The sequence below is a fragment of the Cotesia glomerata genome, linkage group LG4 (genome assembly GCF_020080835.1).
Source record: "Cotesia glomerata isolate CgM1 linkage group LG4, MPM_Cglom_v2.3, whole genome shotgun sequence".
Taxonomy (NCBI): Eukaryota; Metazoa; Arthropoda; class Insecta; order Hymenoptera; family Braconidae; genus Cotesia; species Cotesia glomerata.
The window spans coordinates 16,617,563-16,640,149 of NC_058161.1; the positions used below are offsets into that span (position 1 = coordinate 16,617,563).

The 22,587-nt window shown below is 30.0% G+C and overlaps 1 protein-coding gene across 2 annotated transcripts; it reads right to left on the reverse strand.

The window, feature by feature from the left end:
* Window positions 1-3,577: 3,577 nt before the first annotated feature.
* Window positions 3,578-20,460, reverse strand: LOC123262404 (DE-cadherin). Of its 2 annotated transcripts, XM_044724581.1 has the most exons (7): window positions 20,358-20,460; window positions 19,992-20,275; window positions 13,600-13,670; window positions 11,747-11,888; window positions 11,305-11,543; window positions 8,762-8,953; window positions 3,578-7,961 (listed from the first exon to the last, which is right to left on the reverse strand). In XM_044724581.1, exons 2-7 carry the CDS (start codon window positions 20,080-20,082, stop codon window positions 3,918-3,920), a joined length of 4,779 nt encoding a protein of 1,592 aa, XP_044580516.1. In that variant the 5' UTR covers window positions 20,083-20,275; window positions 20,358-20,460; the 3' UTR covers window positions 3,578-3,917. The 2 variants fall into 2 exon arrangements, with proteins under 2 accessions (XP_044580516.1, XP_044580517.1); XM_044724582.1 differs by lacking the exons at window positions 11,305-11,543; window positions 11,747-11,888; window positions 13,600-13,670; window positions 19,992-20,275; window positions 20,358-20,460 and adding an exon at window positions 11,140-11,172.
* Between the last annotated feature and the right edge of the window lie 2,127 nt (window positions 20,461-22,587).

Consider the following 22,587-nt stretch of genomic DNA (forward strand, 5'->3'; position numbering starts at 1 on the left):
TATAATCATATTAATTAAGATATTATAAATTTAAAAACTATTTATTAGAATGTCAGAAGAACTTGTTTAAGAGCAAGTGCTTTATAAAAACTGCCAAATTTTTTGAGCAATTATATTTTTGTAGCAATTATTAATTATAAGTATTTCTATTTTTTTACACAATATATATATATTAAATAAAATATTAACTATATAAATAAAATACTTCTGACATATATTTCAAATTGTTTATTTATTTACTTTATTTATGACTTTATTTACAAAAAAAATTATCACAAATAAAATCTATATTATTAATAGAATAAGTAAAATTTTATGTACAGGATAGTCATATGATAAAATCCGTCTTTGTAGTGAAATTTAGTGTCATTGCAAAGGTCTTAATTTGAATATGTGCCTTTTCAAGGTTTCATATCATTCTCACCGATAGTCAATTTATGATGATAAGTATTTAGGCTGCATTCGAAAATTCTCTATCTCTAGATACATAGTTAAGAAATGACCTCGACAAAATAGCCTTGTATCTTGTGAACATTTTTAAAGATATAAGTTCACTCCGACATTACACTCATCGAGACCTTTCATTTGAGTACCCACATCAATTTTTTCATATATTTATACAATATATATATATTATATATATGTATATGTGAAAAATATATCAAAACTGCATGTGAGTACTCAAATGAAAGCTCTTGATGAGTGTATCATCGGGATGAGCTTATATATTTAAAAATATAAATAATTAAGAAATGACCTTGAATCTTGAGAACTATTGATATTTTTAAAGATATAAGCTCTTCTCGATGTTACACTGGTCGAGACCTTTCATTTGAGTACCCACATGCATTTTTGATATATTTTTCATATGTACATATATTTAATATGTATAAATATATAAAATATATAAAAAATTGATGTGGGTACTCAAATGAAAGCTCTTGATGAGTCTAACATCGGGATGAGCTTATATCTTTAAAATATGTATTATATGTATGTATATATAAAAATATATGAAAAACTGATGTGGGTACTCAAATGAAAGCTTTTGATGAGTGTAACATCGGGATGAGTTTATATCTTTGAAAACGTCAATAGTCAAAAAAGTACAGTGCAATTTAACAAAAGTCATTATTTAATAAACCAAAATTTTATTTATTTATAGTCCACAAGTCACGGCAGTCACTTAGTGACTGCAAGGTTGCTAGTATTAATTACATAAATAAAACACTTTTGACAAATATTTTAAATTATTCTTTATTTACTTTATTTATGACTATAATATTACAAAAAAAATTATCACTAATTACAATAAATCTAATGGAATTTTTTTTATATAAAAATAAAAGTATCACGAATAGTAATATAACTATACTATGTAAAACTATTTATTTTTAACTAATTATAAAATATATTTAATTCGGGCTTATAATTTTTTAAATCGACTTAAAACTAGTAAATTTATAAAAAAACAAAGATTACATATTTTCCATTTCTTCAACAGTATTTAAACATTTTTTACTTTGTTTATTCGTTGCAACATTGTTTATTGTTTACTATTTATTTATAATCAACAATTGTCAACATTAATAAGATACTTTATTTTAGAGCTCATTAATGATTATCTTTTTATCATTGCTTTGTTTAACCTCAAATTTCTTCTTAGTAAAATATTGCTTTGTTTTATTAACCTAAAAGTACAAACTTTGTTCACTATTACGCTAAAAAATGTCGCCTTTGTTCGGATCTTAGCTGCAAATGTTCAAAAAAACAATATTAACCCTTAAAAAGTCGCATTGTTTCTCTCTAACCTAAAAGTTTTAAACTTTTTTCCGCAACCTAAGAAGTTAGCTCTAAAATCAACGCATCTTATTTTTTTATATTGTAAATACTTTTAAAACAATTATCCTCAGTGAAAAATTGTTTAATAAATGCATGAGTCAAAACAATGGAAGATCAAAAAAGAAAATAAAAAATTTCAGTCTTGAAAGATTTTTTCAGTAAAAAAAAGTAAATAATCTGGAACCGAAAAAATGTTTCGACAAAAAAATAATTCATTTTAAATTAATTACTGGGTAATTAATAAGTATGTAAATAAAAAATACGCTAATGTGTATAAATACAAATTACAATGATTGTTTTTTTTTTTTTTTTTTTAATTTAATACCTCTGTTCCGTAAATTAAATTAAACTAAATCTAACTATCTATATGGTCAATTATTTTTTTGAAAATTAATTAAATTCTCATTGAAATTATAAATAATAATAATAATAATTATATAAGCGAATATTTTTAAATACAAAAATCACTTTGATTTTTTAGCTGCCATCGGCGTTCGTAAATTAATTTTTCTTTGGCGTTATTAACGCTCTTAAAACGACTTGCATTTATATTTTATTTTATTTAATAATATTTTTTCGAAAAATTAATTCGTGTACGTGGAATGATTAGTTGTTTGATAATTGTTACTACTTATACTTAAATTACTTTTGTTATAATAAGGCGTGTGTAAGGCACAAATTATTTTAGTTACAAAATTGATTCCCTTTTGAGGTTATGTAGACTTTCGTTTAGCCTTTTAAGTTTTAGTTATTAATATTAATATTAACTAGTGTTACAATTAATTATAATAATTAAGTACATAATAATGATATTACGTAAATGAGATTTTTTTGTTTTACTATCAAGCTCTTTACTAGTAATTGGTTAAAAATTTTTGTGATTTTAATGGTCTATATTAATGACACATTTTTTTTATGGTTAACATAAACTATACTATTTACTATAGTCAAATTTCAACATTATAAATATATAGTTTCAGTAGTTGGTATTATAGTTGCGCGCGCATCACAAGTGTGCACTATAGTCTTAATTTTGACAGATAAACAAAATGGCAACTGGTAACAGAATTAACGTTCTTTAATTTGTAAATTTATCAGTGATTTAAGTGTTTTTAATATTAATAAAATTTGTTATTAAATTAAAATTATAAAAAATCTGTTCTTAAAATTTTTGAAAAAATTACATCAATAATTTTTTAAATCATCAACAAGAGGAATTTTTTAGAAAAATTTTTTTTTTAATAATTTGTGTGTAGAAAAATTATAGAAATTAAATGTAAGTTAATTTTGATTTTAATATTAATGAAACATTCCATTTGTTTTTTTATAGTTAAACATAACCATAATTCTTGTTGTAGTTAAATGTCACACCATTATTAATCTCAAGTTTTTAACTGTTGGTACTATTGTTCCGCGCGCATCAGTAGTGCACACTATTCTTAACTTTGCTAAATAAAATGGCTGCAAATAGAATTAACAACTTGACTATTAAAATTTGCAATTCTTCTGAAAATTTTTCTAATTATTATTGAAATTAATAGTGATTTTAGTGTTTTTAATATAAAAAACTGCCTTAATAAATTGAAATTGATTGTTTTCAGTTCTAATAAACTGAAATTAACAGTCATCAGTTTTCAGAATTTTTACAAATAAATTACTAAGAAAATATTTAAAAAAAAATTACATCAATTTTCTGAAACATCCGCAAGTGGAATTTTTTAGAAATTTTTTTTTGTAATTTATATTAAAGAAAATCCTAGAAATTATCAGCTGTCAATTTCATTCTTATTAATCCTAATATTAATGACACATTTAACTGTTTTTTATAATAAACATAACCATACTTCTTACTATAGCCAAACGTCGCCATTATTAATCTCAAGTTTTTAACTGTTGGTACTATTGTTGCGCACGCTAGTCTTAACTTTACAAAACAAAATGGCTGCTAATAGAATTAACAACGTTAACAATTCTTCCTAAAATTTCCATAATTACTATAAAAACTTTCTATGACCAAAAAAAGACCATAAAAATCACAAAAACTCTTAGCAACCCTAGTAATAATCACAATAAACTCAACACCAACTCTCACTCTCTCTCTCATCATTCCCCGGATTTCTTCTAGGCATGGGCGCAGGCCTATCAGAATTATTCCCATGATCATCTTGCCGGAACCTCCTGCGCCTGCAAGCGTCTCCATTAATATTACTATCATTATCAACATCAACATCCGGGCCATTATCATCATCATCATCGTCGTCATCATCATCATCACTAGGTTCCTCTCCATACATATCCGCCAATTTCCTGAACCTAGGTCCGAAGTTCGACAAGTAATTAAACTTAAGATCGCCATCATCAGTGCAAGAAGCCAATGAAGACAATGACCCATCAGAATTTCCATCTCCCTCATACGCATAATGCCTGACATCATCAAACGGATTGATATCCGGATCCTTATCACAATTGGACTTCTTTCCGTCAAGAAAGCTGCAAATATCAGGAATCTCTTCCCCGGCTTTGCCCTGATTAATAACCGAGGCTAGCTTAGCGTCAATACCGCCATTACCACCACCTAGGACACTCGGGGAGTCGTAGATCCTCCTGAGAACATTGAGATCATACCCAGTGTCCTGTTCGCCGCCACCTTCGTCTTCATAGTTAATAATATTCTCTCTAATGTCGTCCATGTCCTTGTAATGCTCATCGCTTCTTCTTCTGTGAGCGAAGATTCCCACCACCAGCAGGAACAAGATGATCAAACAAACCGCAATCACCACCCAGAAGTTTGTGTCCAGCGAGAATGATACCGCCTTGGCCATTCCACTGTCGCATCCGGCGTAGGCATTTTTCGCCAGCGCCAAATTTCCAAAATTATAAGTATTACCATTGATAGTCATGTTCCGAATGCATCCATAGAACCCGCGGTCTGTTGGCGTGACAGTCCAATTATAAAGCTCGCTCAGTTCGTAAAAGTCCGTACTTACCATTCCGTTCCCGCCAATTTGTATCGGCGAGTTAACATTAAGGAACTTATTACTAGGTGGCGGTCCTCCGAAACACAAACACGAGGAACTTCCACAGTTATCAACTTTCAATTCTACCGTAGACTTTGTCCAGTAGATGTCAAGGCGATGTTCCTTACCATCACTAACCATAATCTCAGTGTATTGCAACCTAAGTGTTCCACTTCCGTAATTAATATACAAAACCGGGTAACCTTTCTGCAGTTCCACGGCCAAGAAATCTGGAACCCCGAACTTGTTGTACATCATCGGTCCGACGTAAAAAATCAATCCGTATTCATGATAAGTCTTAAGTTCGACACCCAGGTGATTGTCATCACAAGCTTGTTCCATTGCAGGCATTACAGCCCAGCCGTCACCGTGGAACGCGATGTCCAGGAGCTCACACCTAGGACCCTCAAGCCCGGGAGGACACTCACACCTTTCGGTTCCAACAATTTCGCCGTTTTGCAGCGATGTTCCAGCTAACAAAGGAGTTCCACCATTTAAGCAGTAAATTGGTTCCGCTACATGACAAGTGCACTGAGGATCCACTACTGCCCTGACTCCTACGAAGGAGGTTAGGTTGGTGTAAATAACGTACGGCTGAGTTGCAGAAATGTTCAGGTAGTTCCGGCATGAGTTGTTGCAGTGGACATTTTCTATCAAGCACTCGTCGATGCTGATCATCATTATGTCCATGTCAAGTTCTCGTTCTATGTTCACCGCGTTCCGAGATAGAATCGTGTTGAGCTTCTCCGGTGCGTAGTACGGACTGCCGTGTGCCGAGAACCGAACGTCCAGAAGTGGAACATGTTTTTTGGTGTCATTGTTCTGGAAGTTCTGCTGGTGGGGGGAAGTCAGAACAGTGAATACATCAACATTCTCAATAGTAGTGTTTAAAATGGCGGCTAGTCTCGCGTGGAACGTGTCTTTTTTACTGGCAATTGAGTCTCGCCTCGGTGCGACGAACTCCTCAGCAGTGGCGTCGTAGAACCTGATGGAACCCGACTTGACAACAGCTTCCTCGGGGATCAACTTGACCGTGACATTCACATAAGCGTTCACGGAGTGGCTGGGGATCCTGGGGCTCGATTCCTTGACGACGAACTTCAGCAGGAAGGTTCCGTCCGTCCAAGGGTTGGAACCGAGCATCGTTATCATCCCGGTGTGTTCGTCCAAGCTGAATCCTTTGTGATAATCTCCGTTCTCTAGCCAGGAGAACCGCTTGTCCGGTAGATCCCAGTCGTCCAGGTCGTTGACATACACCCTACCGATCTCAGTATCCTGTACCGGTTCCTCCGGAGGGTTTTTAGGCTTGTAATTATACACGAAGATAGAACTAGTTCCTTCTTCCATCGCGTTGTCATTTTCATCACCAATCACCACTGTTAGCGTTGAAGTTCCAGTCATTGCCACAGGCCGTCCGCTGTCGGAGATGACAATCGGTATGAGATACTGCTTTTGATCCTCACGATCAAACATGACATTAGCTCTAAGATCGTCTCCAATAATACTGAACTTCGCGAACAAATCAACGCTATTATCAGCCGCTGGGTCTATCGAGAATCTAAACGGCGGTCCGTTTTCTTCTGAGTCAAAGTCACGAGCACGAAGCTTGGTTATGTTATCCGGAAGCTGGTTCTCGTACCAGACTACCGGCTGAGGCATGTCCAGGAACGGAGCATTGTCGTTCAGGTCATTCAAGGTTATGTTCACCCGAACAATGTCTTGAAGCGCAGTAGGGGCGCCATCTTCATCCCGCGCCATGACTATCACTGGCCACATTGGATACCCTCCGGGCGGATCGCGGTCCAGAGGCTTTTTCAACTTTATACAGCCATTCTTAAGGATCTCTAGCAGCGGCTGCTGGTCTTCCTTGACGATAAAGTAGGCGATGTGCTGATCAGCGCTCCTGTTCTTGATGTCAGGGTCGTAGGCAGTCACGGTGGTAACGCAATTACCCATATTAGTTTCTTCGTCAATCGTTGGGTTCCTGTCACCTGGCAAGAACACTGGAAGGTTGTCATTAACGTTCTCAATGAAGATTTTCACTGTAGCGTTGTCTGCGTAAAGACCGTCGAACGCTCGGACGGTAAGGTTGTACTCTGTAACCTTCTCGTAGTCTAGGGACTGTTTTATCCGGATCTTACCGGTGGTGGCCTCTATGTAGAAGCTGTCGTCTGCATTCCCGCCAATTATTGAGTAAATTACGGGACTTGCTGTGTCGTTGTCGTCAGCTTTGACTTCAGTGACCAGAGCGTTGATGTTGGTGTTCTCCAATATGGAGTTAGCGGTGTAGACTGAGCGGTTAAAATGCGGTGGGTTGTCATTTTTATCAGCGATTTCAATCCTGAAGTCCTGCTGACCTTTGTTAGGGCCTCCGGTCGGGATTGAAGCACTAGGGGAGTTGTCAGTGGCTATTACTTTGATGTTGTAGGAGTCTACCTTCTCACGATCAAAGGAGGTCAGGGTGGTGATGTTTCCGGTGTACTTGTCGATAGCAAACAGGTCTTTGTGGTTGTCCAGTTCGTAGGTGACTTGGTTGTTAGCTTCGGTTCCGTCCCGGTCGATGGCGCGGACTTGCATCACTGGAACTCCTTTAGGTTCGTTTTCTAACACGCTTCCTTTCTTCATTTCGACGAATACGGGGAAGTTGTCGTTGACGTCCTCGACCTGGATGTTCACCACTGTTTCGGCGGCCAGGTCGTAGTTGTTCTGGACTCGGACTATCAACGTGTACTCGGTTACTCGCTCGTAGTCCAGGTTCTGGGACAGTTTTATGTGGGCAGTGTTCCCCTCGGATTCGAGACGGAATGTGTTTGCTTTGTTTGCTTGTTCGGTTCCACCGGTTACAAGCTCGAAGATCAACCCGTTTGGGTTGTCGGGAATGTTTGAAGCCGCGGTGATCTGGACTAGAGATGCTGAGTAATTTTTGAAGTCCTCGGGGATGGTTAGAGGGTTGTGATTGCTTGTGGAGATTCCTAAGAACGTTGGAGCTTTTTTGTAGGACTCCACCACGCGGATTTCAAGGTCAATTTCGCTGGCTTTTGGCTCCAGGCGGCCTAAATCTTGCGCTCGGGCTATCAGACGGAATTTGTAGTTTGGATCGTGCTGGAAGACGTAAATTGCATGGTTTTTTATTTTGATTATTTGAGCATTAAAAAATACATAATAATATTTTTTGTATAATTATAATAGAGAAGTTGCATTTTTTTTAATTTTATTGTTTTTTAAAAGTTTAGTTAAAGTTATTAAGAGAAAATAGAAGAAAAATATTTAAATAATTTATTTGCCCGGGTAATTTTTAAATTAACTTATTTTTAAAATTCAAATTCAAGCGGCAGTCACGTAGTATTATATCCGGCGCGCAACGCTATCTTACAGAGAGTTTTGAAACTATATCCATGTTTGTGTTGTCTTCTTAAATAAACAATTAAATAAATAAATAAACGGCTATTTTATAATATAAGATATATTTGTCGGTGAAATAAATTAATAAATGTAAAAAAAAAAAAATTTAACGAAGAATAAAACAATTATTTGTGAAAAATAATAATTATTAAAAAGCGCGGACAGATAATACTGACCGATATTTAACAACAATACTTCACTTACACCCGGACAAGTTTTAAGTCTTGTTTCTTCAACCCGACATCAGCCATATTTTTTATTTATTCGAGATTATTTTACATTAAAATTTTACACTAAAATTTTCATTTTTTATAATTAATTTAAAAATTAAAATTTTTAGTATAAAAATTATCCAAATATTCTTCAAATAAGTAGTTTTTCAATTTATATATTAATTTTTATCGATAAAAATGAAATGCAAGTTCTCTATTAAGAAAAAATATTGTTATTAGTTTGTTCCAATTGAGGTTAAGTCATCAAAAGTGAAAGAACTGTAGTACCTTAATCGTTTTGTTGAGATAAATCACTCCAGTCTTCTCATCTATTTTGAAATAAGAATCATCGTCGGTGTTTCTTGAGGCAGTGAGACTGTATTGAATCACGGAGTTATTACCGTCATCGATATCCGTCGCGGATACACGCATAACCTCGGCATTCAATGGGTGATCTTGGGGCACTGATTCTGTGTAAACCTGCAAAAATTACATTTTTTTACCAATATCCCACAGTATTCTATCTAAACAATATCTTCTAGAGTTAATTTTGTTCAGAGGTCTCACAATTAGTTCCTGAGAACTTCAACAGAGTGCGCTAGAGTTCAATTCTAACATTTAGTATCCAAAATTCCAACTGAGGGCGCTATGACTATTAATACTCATAAGAATTGGAAAAATTTACTGATTTTGCGGATTTTTAATAAAAATTTCTATCTAAAATTAATCTCTAGAAGATATATATCACGTGACAAATGCCAAAAAGCTTTATTTCATCAGTTAGATAGGGTTTTGTGCCAAAAGGGTGGATACAAAATTTTTTTTGCCAACTCAACAATCGTTAACAATGTTAAAGTCAATAGAAAAAAATTATTTGAATCCCAGATAGCCAGAGTTACTCGACAAAAATTTACCAATTAGCCATTGCAGTCAATTTAACGTTAAGTTAACGGCAAGTTTTTGCTGAGTGACATTTACATACAATTTGACGGAAATCTACTGCCGCCATTAGTAATTAATTTGATAGCAAAACTTGTAGGTAATGTAGAAGATAACTTACGTACAACTTAACGGCAATAAAGGCCAGGTAAACTTTTGTATTCAAGTTGTACTCAAGTTCCCTGGAAATTTACTGCCAATTTACCCACACTTTGTAGTACCAATTCCGGCAGTAGATTTCTGGCAAGTTACTATCACGATGGCTATCTGGGATTACCATGAAAGGTCTTGTTCTAAGAACTTGATCTTTAGAAATATCATTAGTCGATTAAATACAATGCAATTACTTAATTATTGACATTTTTAGAGATATCATCTCATCCTGATGTTACGCTCATCGAGACCTTTCATTTGAGTATGTACATGGTTTTTTAATATATTTTATACATATGATATTTGTAAAATATATAAAATATATAAAAAATTCGTGTGGATATTCAAATGAAAGGTCTTGATTAGCATAACGTCAGAATAAGCTTATATCATTAGAAATATTATCAGTGGTCAAAATAAAATGTAATGACTTAGTTATTGACATTTTTAAAAAGATAAGCTCATCCTGATGTTACGTTCATCGAAACCTTTAATTTGAGTACGCACGTGATTTTTTTATATATTATATATATGACATGGCTCTATTACTAGAGCCAAAAAGCGGATCCCTATACGCCCTCTTGGATTTAAAATAAATTTTTTTAAGCAGAAAAGCGGAGAAAAAAATAGATGTGTTTATGACAGAAGGTTGACAAAAAGGTCGAAAAATAAAAGTAGATAAAAATAATACTCAGGATATGAAAATAAACTAAGATGACGAAGAAATCGATTAATAAGACAAGTAGATGTCACTAAAATTTGATAATTGTTTACGAGTGGGATCAATCCCATTTTACTCTTTGTTTGGCCGTAGAAAAATTTTTTTTTAATCAAATTGATCAAATTTTTTTTTAATTCTTCGTTTATGGATTTTTCAAAAAAAAATATATCAAAAAAAGATAAAATAGAAATTTTATCTAAAAACATGAAAGCCAATATTTTTTCCAACTTTTAAAGGCAAAAAAAGTTATCAAAATCTTTATTTTTTCTTTTCACGACATTTTTTATCATAAATGCGCCGTAAAAACAAACAGAATCCAAAAAAAAATTTTTAAATGTTAATTTTTCACCTAGTTATGGCCCAAAATGGGGTTGACCCCATTTTTAAATAATTACCAAAAATTTCTACGCTCTTTTGGCTTTATATCACTAAATTTTAAAATTCCTAAACCCAAAACAGGCGTACATTTTTATACATACGTCCTTTTGGCTTGATAAATTTTTTTTTTCATTTTTAAGCTTTGAATTTGCTTGCAAAGATTGACAAAAAAAATTTTCTCCGCCCTTTTGGCTTCAGATCACTAAATTTTTAAGTTCCTAAATCAAAAACTAGCGTAGAATTTTAGACAAACGCTTTTTTGGCTTACAAAAATTTTTTTTTCACTTTTAAGTTTAAAATATTTTTACAAAGATTGAAAAAAAATTTTTTTTACTCCCTTTTGGTATTTGTCACACAGTATGGTAGTGAATGATTAATAATTAATAATAAATAATTAATAATTAATATGAACAATTAATTAAAAGTAACTAGTAATTAGTGAATGCATCACAATGAACATAAGCAAACAGCAAACCTTTTGAATTGTTTGCATAGTAGTGAATCCTCGTAAGACCTAGTAAAATTATTAGTAAACTTAAAAAAAATTCACGTGACAAGCAGTGCGATGGCATGAATAGTTGGTTATAAATAAATAAAAATGAAATAAATAAAAATAAAAAAAAAAAACTAATACACTTACGACTTTGTCAAAGACAGGGGCGTTATCATTAACATCTTCGATGGTAACTTTAAAGGTACAAACGTCATCAAGCTGCGGGCGACCATTGTCCGTCGCTAATACTGTTAAATAAGCTTCTTTTTCACGCGCCGGCTCGTCTCGATCAATTACCTGGGTGGTTTTAATTAATCCAGTGACATTATTTATCTCAAATTTTAATTTTTCACCAGGCGCCGTGACAAAACTGTAAGTTATGGTACCTAAAAGTTTGGGGTGAATAAAAAAAAATAAATAAACAAAAATAAATAAAATTAAAAATTAAAAAAATAATTTTTTAGGAGCTTTGTTGTAATTAATTAGTTAAGTTAAATAAAATCAAACACGAGCAGCTTGCACGAAAAACACTAACACGTGCGATATTAATTCAAAAATTTGGTTATATTTTGTGAGAAGCGACAATTACCTCCTTCTTCTGGCGAGTCTCGGTCTACTGCGTGGACTTGCACGACCACTGTTCCAGCGGGCTCGTCTTCTTTCACTCTCGGTTTTAAGGAACTCGAACAATCCGAAAATACGGGCTTGTGGTTGTGGTTGTCATCTTTTGTCTGGAAAATAAAGTGAAGTTAGAATTAATTTTCTGTTATTTGTGATGTGAAGAAATAAATTACTTAGACACTTGATTATTTTTGAATTTTATTTGAAGGATAAATTTAAAAAAAGTTTGGAAAACCCAAAACTGCACGCCTCATAATCACATTTTACATAGTAAAATTGATTAAAATAAAATAAAAATACTTTTAAATCTTTCGCGCCATTGTTCACCCAGAAAAAAAAAGTACTGCGCATGTGTTGTAAACGAACCTTATTTACATAGATATAGATATACAAACGATAAGTGAATTTTAGTTTATTGCTAATTATAATTAAACTACATTGAATTAGACCGTGATCTTCAAAATGATTTAGTTTTGGATAATACTGAAGCGTATAAAAAAAATGGACTTGATCAGTTAAGTTTTTCGGCAGTTATTGTGATCACGCCAGTTTCCATACATACATCAGACACACGGATGTCCACGGAATAATTTTTTTAAACATTTTTTTTATTTACTTAAAAAGCAAAATGTCTTTTAAAAATGTTATAAATGTTGAAACAAGCGTTTTTCCATGACATTTATGTGTAAATATTATTCTTCAAGTGCGATAGAAAATAAATAGAGACAATTTTAGTTCAAAAAATCACTTGATTTTTGTACAGCGAGAGAGTAGAGCACTACCTCATCCGCTTCGCTTATGAGGCGTGCAATAGAAAATTATTTTTTAATAGAGAAGTTATATTGATTTTATATAAGTTAGAGAAGTAATATATGATAATAAATTTCTTTTATTTTTGCTGACTTAACCTCAATTGGAACAAACTAATAACAATATTTCTTCTTAATAGAGAACTTGCATTAAATTTTTATCAACAAAAATTAAAATATAAATTGAAGAATTATTTGTTTGAAGAATATTCTGATAATTTTTTGATAAACAATTTTATTTTTAAATTAATTATAAAAAATGAAAATTTTAGTGTAAAGACAAGTTGTGATAAGCTGTGACGTAATTATATTCGTTGCGGCAAGAACAAACAATGAAAATTACATTAACTTCTTGTATTTTATATATTCAGATCACCATAAATCACTAACCAGTTAAGCTTAACCTAACAAAATAAATATTGTCAAGTAATACAGCAGATAATTTTTTTTTATTAATGCAAAATAATCTCGAATAAATAAACAATATGGTTGATGTCGGGTTGAAGAAACAAGACTTATAACTTGTCCGGGTGTAGGTGAAGTATTGTTGTTAAATATCGGTCAGTATTTATCTGTTCGCACTTTTTAATAATTATTATTTTTTACAAATAATTATTTCATTCTTTGTTAAAATATTTTTTCTACATTTATTAATTTATTTCACCGACAAATATATCCTATATTATAAAAAAGCTGTTTATTTATTTATTTAAGAAGACAACATAAGCATAGATATAGTTTTAAAACTCTCTGTAAGATAGCGTTGCACGCCGGATATAATACTACGTCACTGCCGCTTGAATTTGAATTAAAAAAATAAGTTAATTTAAAAATTACCCGGGCAAATAAATTATTTAAATATTTTTCTATTATTTTCTCTTAATAACTTTAAATAAATTTTTAAAAATCAATAAAATTTCTTCAATTTCTATGCAACATTCTTCAAAAAAATTTTTAAAATCATCAAATGTCTATTAATAATTGATTATTCTAATAATTATTTCAAGATTACCATTGAATCGTCGATACTCAAGTATTGCGTGCGAAAATCTGCTTGCCTTGATGGTCGGAAGTGGGCTGCATCTAAAAAAATGAGAAATTTGTAATAAGTACACAGAATTTAGTCAAATTTGTGGTGAGCAATTCTTAAAAGAATGTTTGATAAAGCATGATATGATTGTACGGAGGTATTACGACATCGGTGTGAATCATGGAGAATGATGAATTATAGTAAATTATAAGTATTTTTATATCAATTTATGGACTGATAAAAATAGTCGTGATTACATTGTTAAGTATTTTTAGTAAAGAATCTTTAATTCTAATACTTGTATATGTTTGAAATTATTAAATCGCTGAACAGGAAGTTCTTGATGTTAAAGGTCAGATGATTGTGGGTTTTTTTTCTTAAGACTTTTTTTTCCGTTAACAAAGAACAAAAATAGTATTTAGAGTAGAGATAATTCTACAATTATTATTTAATATTATTGTAATATATCATTTATATAATTTCAGTCGATTATTATTAGTGTAATTACAAATTTTGAAAATTTTTTGATTAAGTCTATGCTTGTCAACAAGATGGCAGCTAATTTAAAATGGAGGATTCAACTGTCGGTAAGGAAGAAATGTTTAAAGTTAATATTATTATTTTTCTCTAACTTCCCGCTGAGAAAATTAAACATTATCAAAAGTTGGGAAGTTATTGGAATAAAGAGTTTATCAAAATTATAATATTAACGTTTTTAGTTAGAAGTTAAATATTTATTTTCAATACGAAATACTGTTTAAATATTTATCTTTTTTAATAAATATTCAGGGCAAGTAATATAAGAAGGCATTACGGGTACTCTATTTTTTTTTATCGCGTAACTGTATCTAAACATGATAATATTATCGATTCGTATAAACCTTACTTATATTATAATATAAATCTATTGTGAGAAAAATTGCAAATGAATTGCAAAAAAAAATAAACATTATAATTATAATTTATTAGTAAAATTTGTATTAAAACTATTTTTTTAATCCCAATTTGGTTCACAAATTGGAGAAAAAAATTTTATAAAGGTTTTTCTTACATCTTTTTAAAAATTAAAAAAAATTTCTAATGAATAATAATACTCTAATTTAATTATATAAATTATTATTATTATTTCTATGAATCTTTATTTAATTTTTCGTTGAAAAAAAAAATGATAAAAATAAAAAATGATGATTTAACACTGCATTGACACTTAAAATCAATACAATACGTGCTGGATTGACACTTAAAATTAAAACACTCATTTTTGCTAATATATATGATGATAATATCTATGCGATAAAATTAATAAATTTTATTTATCAAGGCATTATTTAAGAGGTAAATTGATTCTGAATGTCAACGCAGTTTTATATTTATAACTATAATTAATATTAAAATTTATTAAAACTAGTGTTTTTTGTTGTTGTTTAAATCTCCATTATTTCTAAATGTAACTTAATAATTTACAGACTTCTTTTCTATTTTTTTTTCTGGTTTTAGATTTTTATTGATTTATGCAGACGAAAATTACAATATTGATAACAATAATAATAATAAATATAATAATAATATAATTAGACTTAAATTTTAAAGACATATCAAAATTCCATATTCCATGAAAATCGGGTGGATAGATCAAGAGATATTAATTTTAAAAACCGCGTTGATTTTGAGTGTCAATGCAGTTTAAAATAATTATATATAGTAAAAAGACACGTTTGTTAAAAAATTCTTAACACGATAAAATTAACAAATTTCACTCAGAAAGATATTATTTAACATGAAAATTGATTTGGAGTGTCAATGCAGCATATACTGTATTGATTTTAAGCGTCAATGCAAAATCAAAACGTCAATTTTATTTATTAAAAAATTTATAAATAGAATTAAATGTCATAGTAATAACATTGAAAAATGTAAAATTATATTTATAATTTTTCAATTAAATTGAAATGACGCATATAAATTGCATTGACGCTCCAAATCAATGCATTTCTCCGATAATATTTTAATGAGTCAAACTTACTAATATTACCGGTTAAAATTTTTTAACACTAGCGTCTTTATACAAAGCATAAAATTTTTATACTGCATTGATTCTCAAAGTCAATGTACTTATTTTTCATCAATATCTCTGAATCTATTTATCTGATTTTTATGAAATTTTAATATTTTTATTTTGATATTCAATTTACGTTTTAAAATCATTATTGTTATTATTTATTTTTATTATTAGACAAAAATTAACCAAAATTTGATGTGAAATTTAACTTTTAAATATTTTTTATTTTTTATTATAATTTACTCCGACAATAAACATAAAAAATATAATTTTCAATATAATTGTTATTATAAAAAAGCTTTAATTTTTGTTAATTAAAAAATTAAATCCTGAAAAAATTTTATCAAATTTATTTTTTTAATATTTTAGTTAAGAATTTACTTCTGGAAATTTTACTCTAAAAAAAATCAACATAAAAATTACTATTATTTCTAAAAACTACTAATCAAAATTTTACTTTTTTGATAATAATTTATTGCAATGAATTTCAACCAATTTAAGATAAAAATATAATAATAATTTTCATTCATTCACATGAAAAATATTTATCAATAAATATAAATAAAAAATCCATGAATATTATCACATATGCCAACATAAAAAGTAATACATGGCTAAAAATATCTAAATATGAGTAAGAAGTATAAGTAAGAAAATATTGTAAATTTAAAAAATGTAAGTGGTGATACGTACAAACGGCCCCATTGTATGTGCATTATTATACTAGTAAATACTTAACATACATACATATATAATAAATAAATGAGTAATAGTGAGTGAGTAAGTGTGTGTGGATTTAGTACATTCCCACGGATGAATCACACTCTGACTTCTTACAATATAAACCATACGCTTATATATATGTACGATATGAGTACGCGTGTACACGATGAGTCGTCGATTGTATGTTATTTCCTGCTCTCCCCTCTAAAAATTTCATTTTCTTTCTATTCATTTAATTCCCATCTTTTATTATTACACACATGTATGTAAGTCTATTGCTAGAGAAGAAAGACCTATACCTACTTTTCTTCCCATTTAATTTATTCACCATTTGTTATATTATTTATATTCATTATTCGTAATTTATAATTATAATCATAACATCAACCTTGATCTTATTTATATCACTGCAATTAGTGTAATAATCATAGCTTGAATTAATCTTATTAGAGAAGTTATTGTAATTAGATTATTGTACACTTAGTGTCCTAGTTTGATTTATGAGGGCTGACCCTTTACAAATTACATTTTTTTATTTGTAGATTTAAATTGTATTTGTCCTTATGACGGAACTTTTCAAAAATTTTGCTATTCCTTGACTCAGCTCGTCGAGCTACGTCTCTACACAGAAAGAAAAATTTCTTGACTGCAGAACAAAATTCTTGGCTCAAGAAAATTTTCGGGTGTCTGAAAGAAGACCGAAGTTGTGTTGGCCGAAGTAAAAATTTTTCTTTAAATTCTATTCTTGGTGGAAGTCATTTTTTCTTAATTTAAATTAACATAAATACTTGATACAATAAATTTTTATATTTGATCAAGATTTTTAGATAGTTTAGGGAAACAACGCCACCGACTTCAGCTGAGAAAAAAATTTTCTCACCTTGAGAAAATTTTTTTTTTGAATATTTAAATACCCATTTTATATTATTTTAGCGTGCATTTATATATATATATATATATATATATATATATATATATATATATATATATATATATTGAATGAAAAAAGATGATGAAATATTATTTGATCTTCCCATTTGACATGTTAATCAATAAAAAGATTAATGAAAATTTACTTCTATCTTTAATTTAATTTTTTGGAGTAAGAGAGAACTTTTCTCAAGACCAGAAAATTTACTTCTATCAAGAACTAAATTTTTTGGAGCAAGAGGCTGAATTTTCTCAAAACAACAAGATTTTCTTGACTTAAATAAATTTTCTTGAATCAAGATACGTATTTCTTAAAGCAAGAGAACTAATTTCGTTGGAATAAGTGAAATTTCTTGTGTCAAAAAAATAATTTTTTTCTGCTTAAAAAAATAATTAGGAAGAAAAATATTTTCAAGTGAACCTTTTTTTCTGTGTACTATAACTCACACAATTCTTATCGGATCTCTAAAAAAACGTAGCGTACTTATTTTTTGGAGGATTTCCAAGGTTAAGTTCGAAGATGAGCTAAATCGGTGGTTAGTTTACAAATTACAGCAATTATAAATTTTTATAAATTATTTATTATAGCGAAAAATTTAAAATTTTACTGTCTCTCCCTTCAATAGCTATTGAACAAAATAACTTACTAAATTGCTGTAAATTTTATCTGAAAGCTCATTAAATAAGCTTCAATTTGCATAGCTATATATTTTGCTAGATTAATAAGTTTAAAAATGCCAGTAATTTAAGAGTTTAAAAATTTTATAAAATTGTGAGTTTTAGTGGTTGTTGGCACAATTACTATTAAATTCGATAACTTATTAAATGTCTGTAAACTCCATCTGAAGCTTATCAAATAGGCTCTCATTAATCTATCTGTATATTTAAGACAAATAAAAAATTAAATATTTACTGGTCGATTTGATGAAATTAAACTTTAGCATTAGTTTTTACATTTTATTATATAAATTTAGTGTTGTCATTTTATTTTAATGAAAAATCTACTTCCATTTTTGCTGCCGAATGACACCTTTTTTTTTTTCAATTTAAATTATAGTTAAATATTTGATTATTGAAAATTTATTTGAAAGATTTAATAATAAAAAAAATTTTTTTTTCCCTAAAGAAATTTAATTGATCATTGTCCTCGTAAATTACAGCTAATTACTATCTTGTAACAATACCTACACATTTTTATCAGATACTTTTTATACTTTTAATTAACGCTATAATTTTTTTTAGATAAAGATTTATAAAATGCTTATGGTATCGTTAACAATTAATTATCTTAGAGATTAAATACCAAAAACAAACAAGTACTTTGTTGTGAATGACAATAGAAAGTTTTGATTATTAAATTAAATATTATTATTATAATTATGATTTGAATTCATTTCATATTCGTCCAATTAATTTGAATAGTTGCGTAACAGTTCATTGCCTCTTTGAATAAATTTTAGATAAAAATTTTGATAGTTTTAAATATGTCTTATAAGTTTTAAGTAATAAGTGATAAAAAAAATTTGTAATTTTACTATTTGTTGGTTGAAATTCATTGCATTAATTAGTTATAAAAAAAGTAAAATTTTGACAAGTAAAGCTTTTAGAAATAATTGTAATTTTTATGTTAATTTTTTTTTAGAATAAAATTTCCAGAAGTAAATTCTTAACTTTAAAATATTAAAAAAATAAATTTGATAAAATTTTTCAAAAAATTTTAACCGGTAATATTAGTAAATTTGACTCATTAAAATATTATTGGAGAATTGCATTGATTTTGGACGTCAATGCAATCTATATGCGTCATTTCAATTTAATTGAAAAATTATAAATATAATTTTACATTTTTCAATGTTATTACTATGACATTTAATTCTATTTATAATTTTTTTAATAAATGAAATGGACGTTTTGATTTTGCATTGACGCTTAAAATCAATACAGTACATGCTGCATTGACACTTCAAATTAATTTACATGTTAAATAATATCTTCATGAGTTAAATTTATTTATTTTATCGCGTTAAAAATTATTTAACAAACGTGCCTTTTTACAATAAATAATTATTTCAAACTGCATTGTCACTCTAAATTAATGCATTATTTTTTTAATTAATATATCTTGATATAGTCACCCAATTTAGTCTAGTTGAAAATTTATAAATAAAATATGAAAATTAATATAGCAGGTGTTTCATAATTTTAAGAATTTTACTTACAAATAAATTACTCCAAAAAAATAGAGGAAAAAAATTGACATATAGAAATTAAAAAAGCAATTTGTTAAAAATAATTTTCCGGAACTAATTTAAAAATAAAAAAAATTGTCAAGTAACTGCTAACTTTAACATCATAATAAAGTATAATTTTACAATAATAATAATAACAAAAAAATTTCATTCAAAAAAAAAAAAGTTAGCAATTTCCTTAAATTTAAAATGTAAAAATAATTCATAAGCCGCTCCAATATTATACTTTAAAATCTCGAGCTTATAAATTTCCCATGACTCAAAAAGTTCTTTAGAACCTTAAATTTTCCACATTCTCCATTTACAATACCTCAACACACCTATTCTCCTCCATACCTACATATATATACCGCTCTAAAGGTAAATACACAGAGATATCTACCTGAAGAAAGATAAAAATACAGTCAACTCACCTAAAGTTCCGCAGAGTAATCCCAGCACTATGCTCCCGATGACAACTCCCCGTGTCCCGGGACATTTCCAGCTCTCAATTTTTCTCCCCATCACTAGTCCTCTTAAAACTTAGAACAAGCTCCAAATCACCTGCTTGTAATTTATAAAAAACTCTCAATCACAAAACTTCACCGCACTAAAATTCACAAAACCTCCAACAATCTTGCACATGTTTATTCTCTAAATCACAGATTTATCTTAAAAAATATTCCGCCAATATTTGAAGCTCCAGCCATTTATCCAACTAAAAAAAAAAAAAATTCAATAATTAATACCTTATAACAATAATAATAATAATAAAACCACTTGTTAAATTTTATACACACCCAACTGTCACTTGAGAATTCTTCAAACTTTTTTTTATTTTAATTTTTATAAAAAATTAAATTAAATTAATTTTATAAATTTTATTAAAAAAAAAAATTATTTATAAAAAAAATTTATCAATAATCTGACTCATCAATAAAATCTGAATGAGTCTTTGAACGTTCTCAATATCACTCCAACATAAATTTACAACACTTCACATACATTTATATATATATATAGATATATATTTAATTTAATATATATTCCGCGAATATGTGACTATAGAACACGCGACGCCAATCGAATGACGCGAGGCAAGGCACGGATTCGAGTATGACAACGGACAACGACGGCCGACGACGCCCGTTTAGTTTAAGAGAAACTAAAAAACTAAAACAAAAACTTGTGACGGCTGTCTTGCTCTTAATTTAAAACTTAAATCTCCACTCGTCACTTATCACTGTTTAATTTTTTTAATCCAGTGGGCAGTAATAGTAATAGTAATAGTAAGGAGTAGTAGTCATACTCTATATGATGATGATGATGATGATGATACCGACTACACCAGGGGCTGCTCACTCAATGCTGGACTACACCATACAAATACAACTGGTCGGCGCTCTGCTTACTGTACTTGCTGGTTGGCATGGTACATATAATGGAGACAAAGATGGAGGAATGCTGGTGGTTGGAGAGAGGGAGAATGAGTGTGCTGTGCTGAAGGTATTTAGTAGTATACTAGTATAGTGTTTGTAGTATACTATACTATGTTGACTGTTGAATGCTTGGGAGAAAAAAACAGTGATTAATTTTTTTTTCCCACCCCTACAAATAAATTTTTGAGCGGATGACTCACGGGGGTAATGGCTCGGAGACCAGAGAAAGGTGAGTGGTTACTGCTACAGGTAATTCTGGTACAGTTTCTGCGCAGGACGCAGTTGGTGATTGGTGGCTGGTGCGCAAGCGCGTATATTTAGCGGGAGGTTTTTAAGTTTTAAATTTAGTGCCTAAAAAACAAGATTTTTTCAACTAAAATTGTATATTTATTTTCTATCGCACTTGTAGAATGATATTTACACATGGGTGATTCTCTGTAAGGACGTCTTAAATCTGTATAAAATTTTCCGACCAAATTATTTTTGATTTTATTAAAAAAAAAATTAGGAAAACGGTTGACCCTGAAGGCCATCCCTGCAACTTCCCGCTAATTCCATACTTAGGCGCATAAAATTGCAACAATGACGTTTTTGAGCTCTTCGAGCTCAAAAATACAATTTATGGGTTATTTTGAGCTCTCCAAGCTCAAAGAGATTGTTTTCCTATGCTTTTGAGCTCTTCGAGCTCAAAAGTCTGATAGGGATTTGATGACACTATTTTTTGAATTTTTAAACCGCAATAACTTTTGAATGAATAAACCGATTTTCACGCGGTTGGCAGCATTCGACGCAGTTTTTCAAGCCTCACAAAGAATCTCAAATTTTGAATTAATCGCGCTAAAAATTTCGGAGTTATTCCGAAAAAACACTTTTTTCGGTTATCTTTCGTTCACGATATCTCTCGAACGAATCAACCGATTTTGACCGGACTGGTGGCGATCGACGTGGTTTTTCGAGGTTAAGAGCTGATTAGTTTTTGGAATTGAACCATCAAGCCGTTTAAAAGTTATTCCAAAAAAACCACATTTGAAAAAATTTTTTTTTCAGTTTTTTGAAGATTTCTCAAAATCTATTGATCTGAATCGGTCCAAATAGTTTTCAAAATCTAAGTTTGGTCAAGCCCTTTCGAATGGCACCAACCGCGATGAAATCGGTCAAGCCGTTCAAAAGTTATAAGCGGTTCACATACTTTCACACACACACACACACACACACACACACACACACACACACACACACACACACACACACACACACACACACGCCGTAAAAAGGATTCCCCCCCCTACAAAAAAAAAAAAAAAAAAAAAACACACACACACACACACACACACACACACACACACACACACACATACATACAGACACCGTGACAACCTCGCGGGGATAGTCAGGGAAGCTTCCTGTGACCTTCAAACGTCGAGATCTGATGAAAACTCGGTTTTTGCAAAACGGGGTGAAAACAATAACTTCCTGATTTTTGAAAATCTTCGATTTTCTTAGCGGGAAGTTAAAAATTAACAAGGGCTACAAAACTATCAGCTTAATGATAATAAATAAACAGCCAAATTAATTTTTGTTTTTTTGATAT

Excerpts from the sequence above, each read along its gene's own strand:
- LOC123262404 (XM_044724581.1), bottom strand. The coding sequence starts at position 20,082 with ATGGGGAGAAAAATTGAGAGCTGGAAATGTCCCGGGACACGGGGAGTT. Across the intron at positions 11,889-13,599 it reads TGAGTATCGACGATTCAATG|ACAAAAGATGACAACCACAA; the intron begins GTAATCTTGAAA and ends TTTATTTTCCAG. Across the intron at positions 11,544-11,746 it reads AGACTCGCCAGAAGAAGGAG|GTACCATAACTTACAGTTTT; the intron begins GTAATTGTCGCT and ends CCAAACTTTTAG.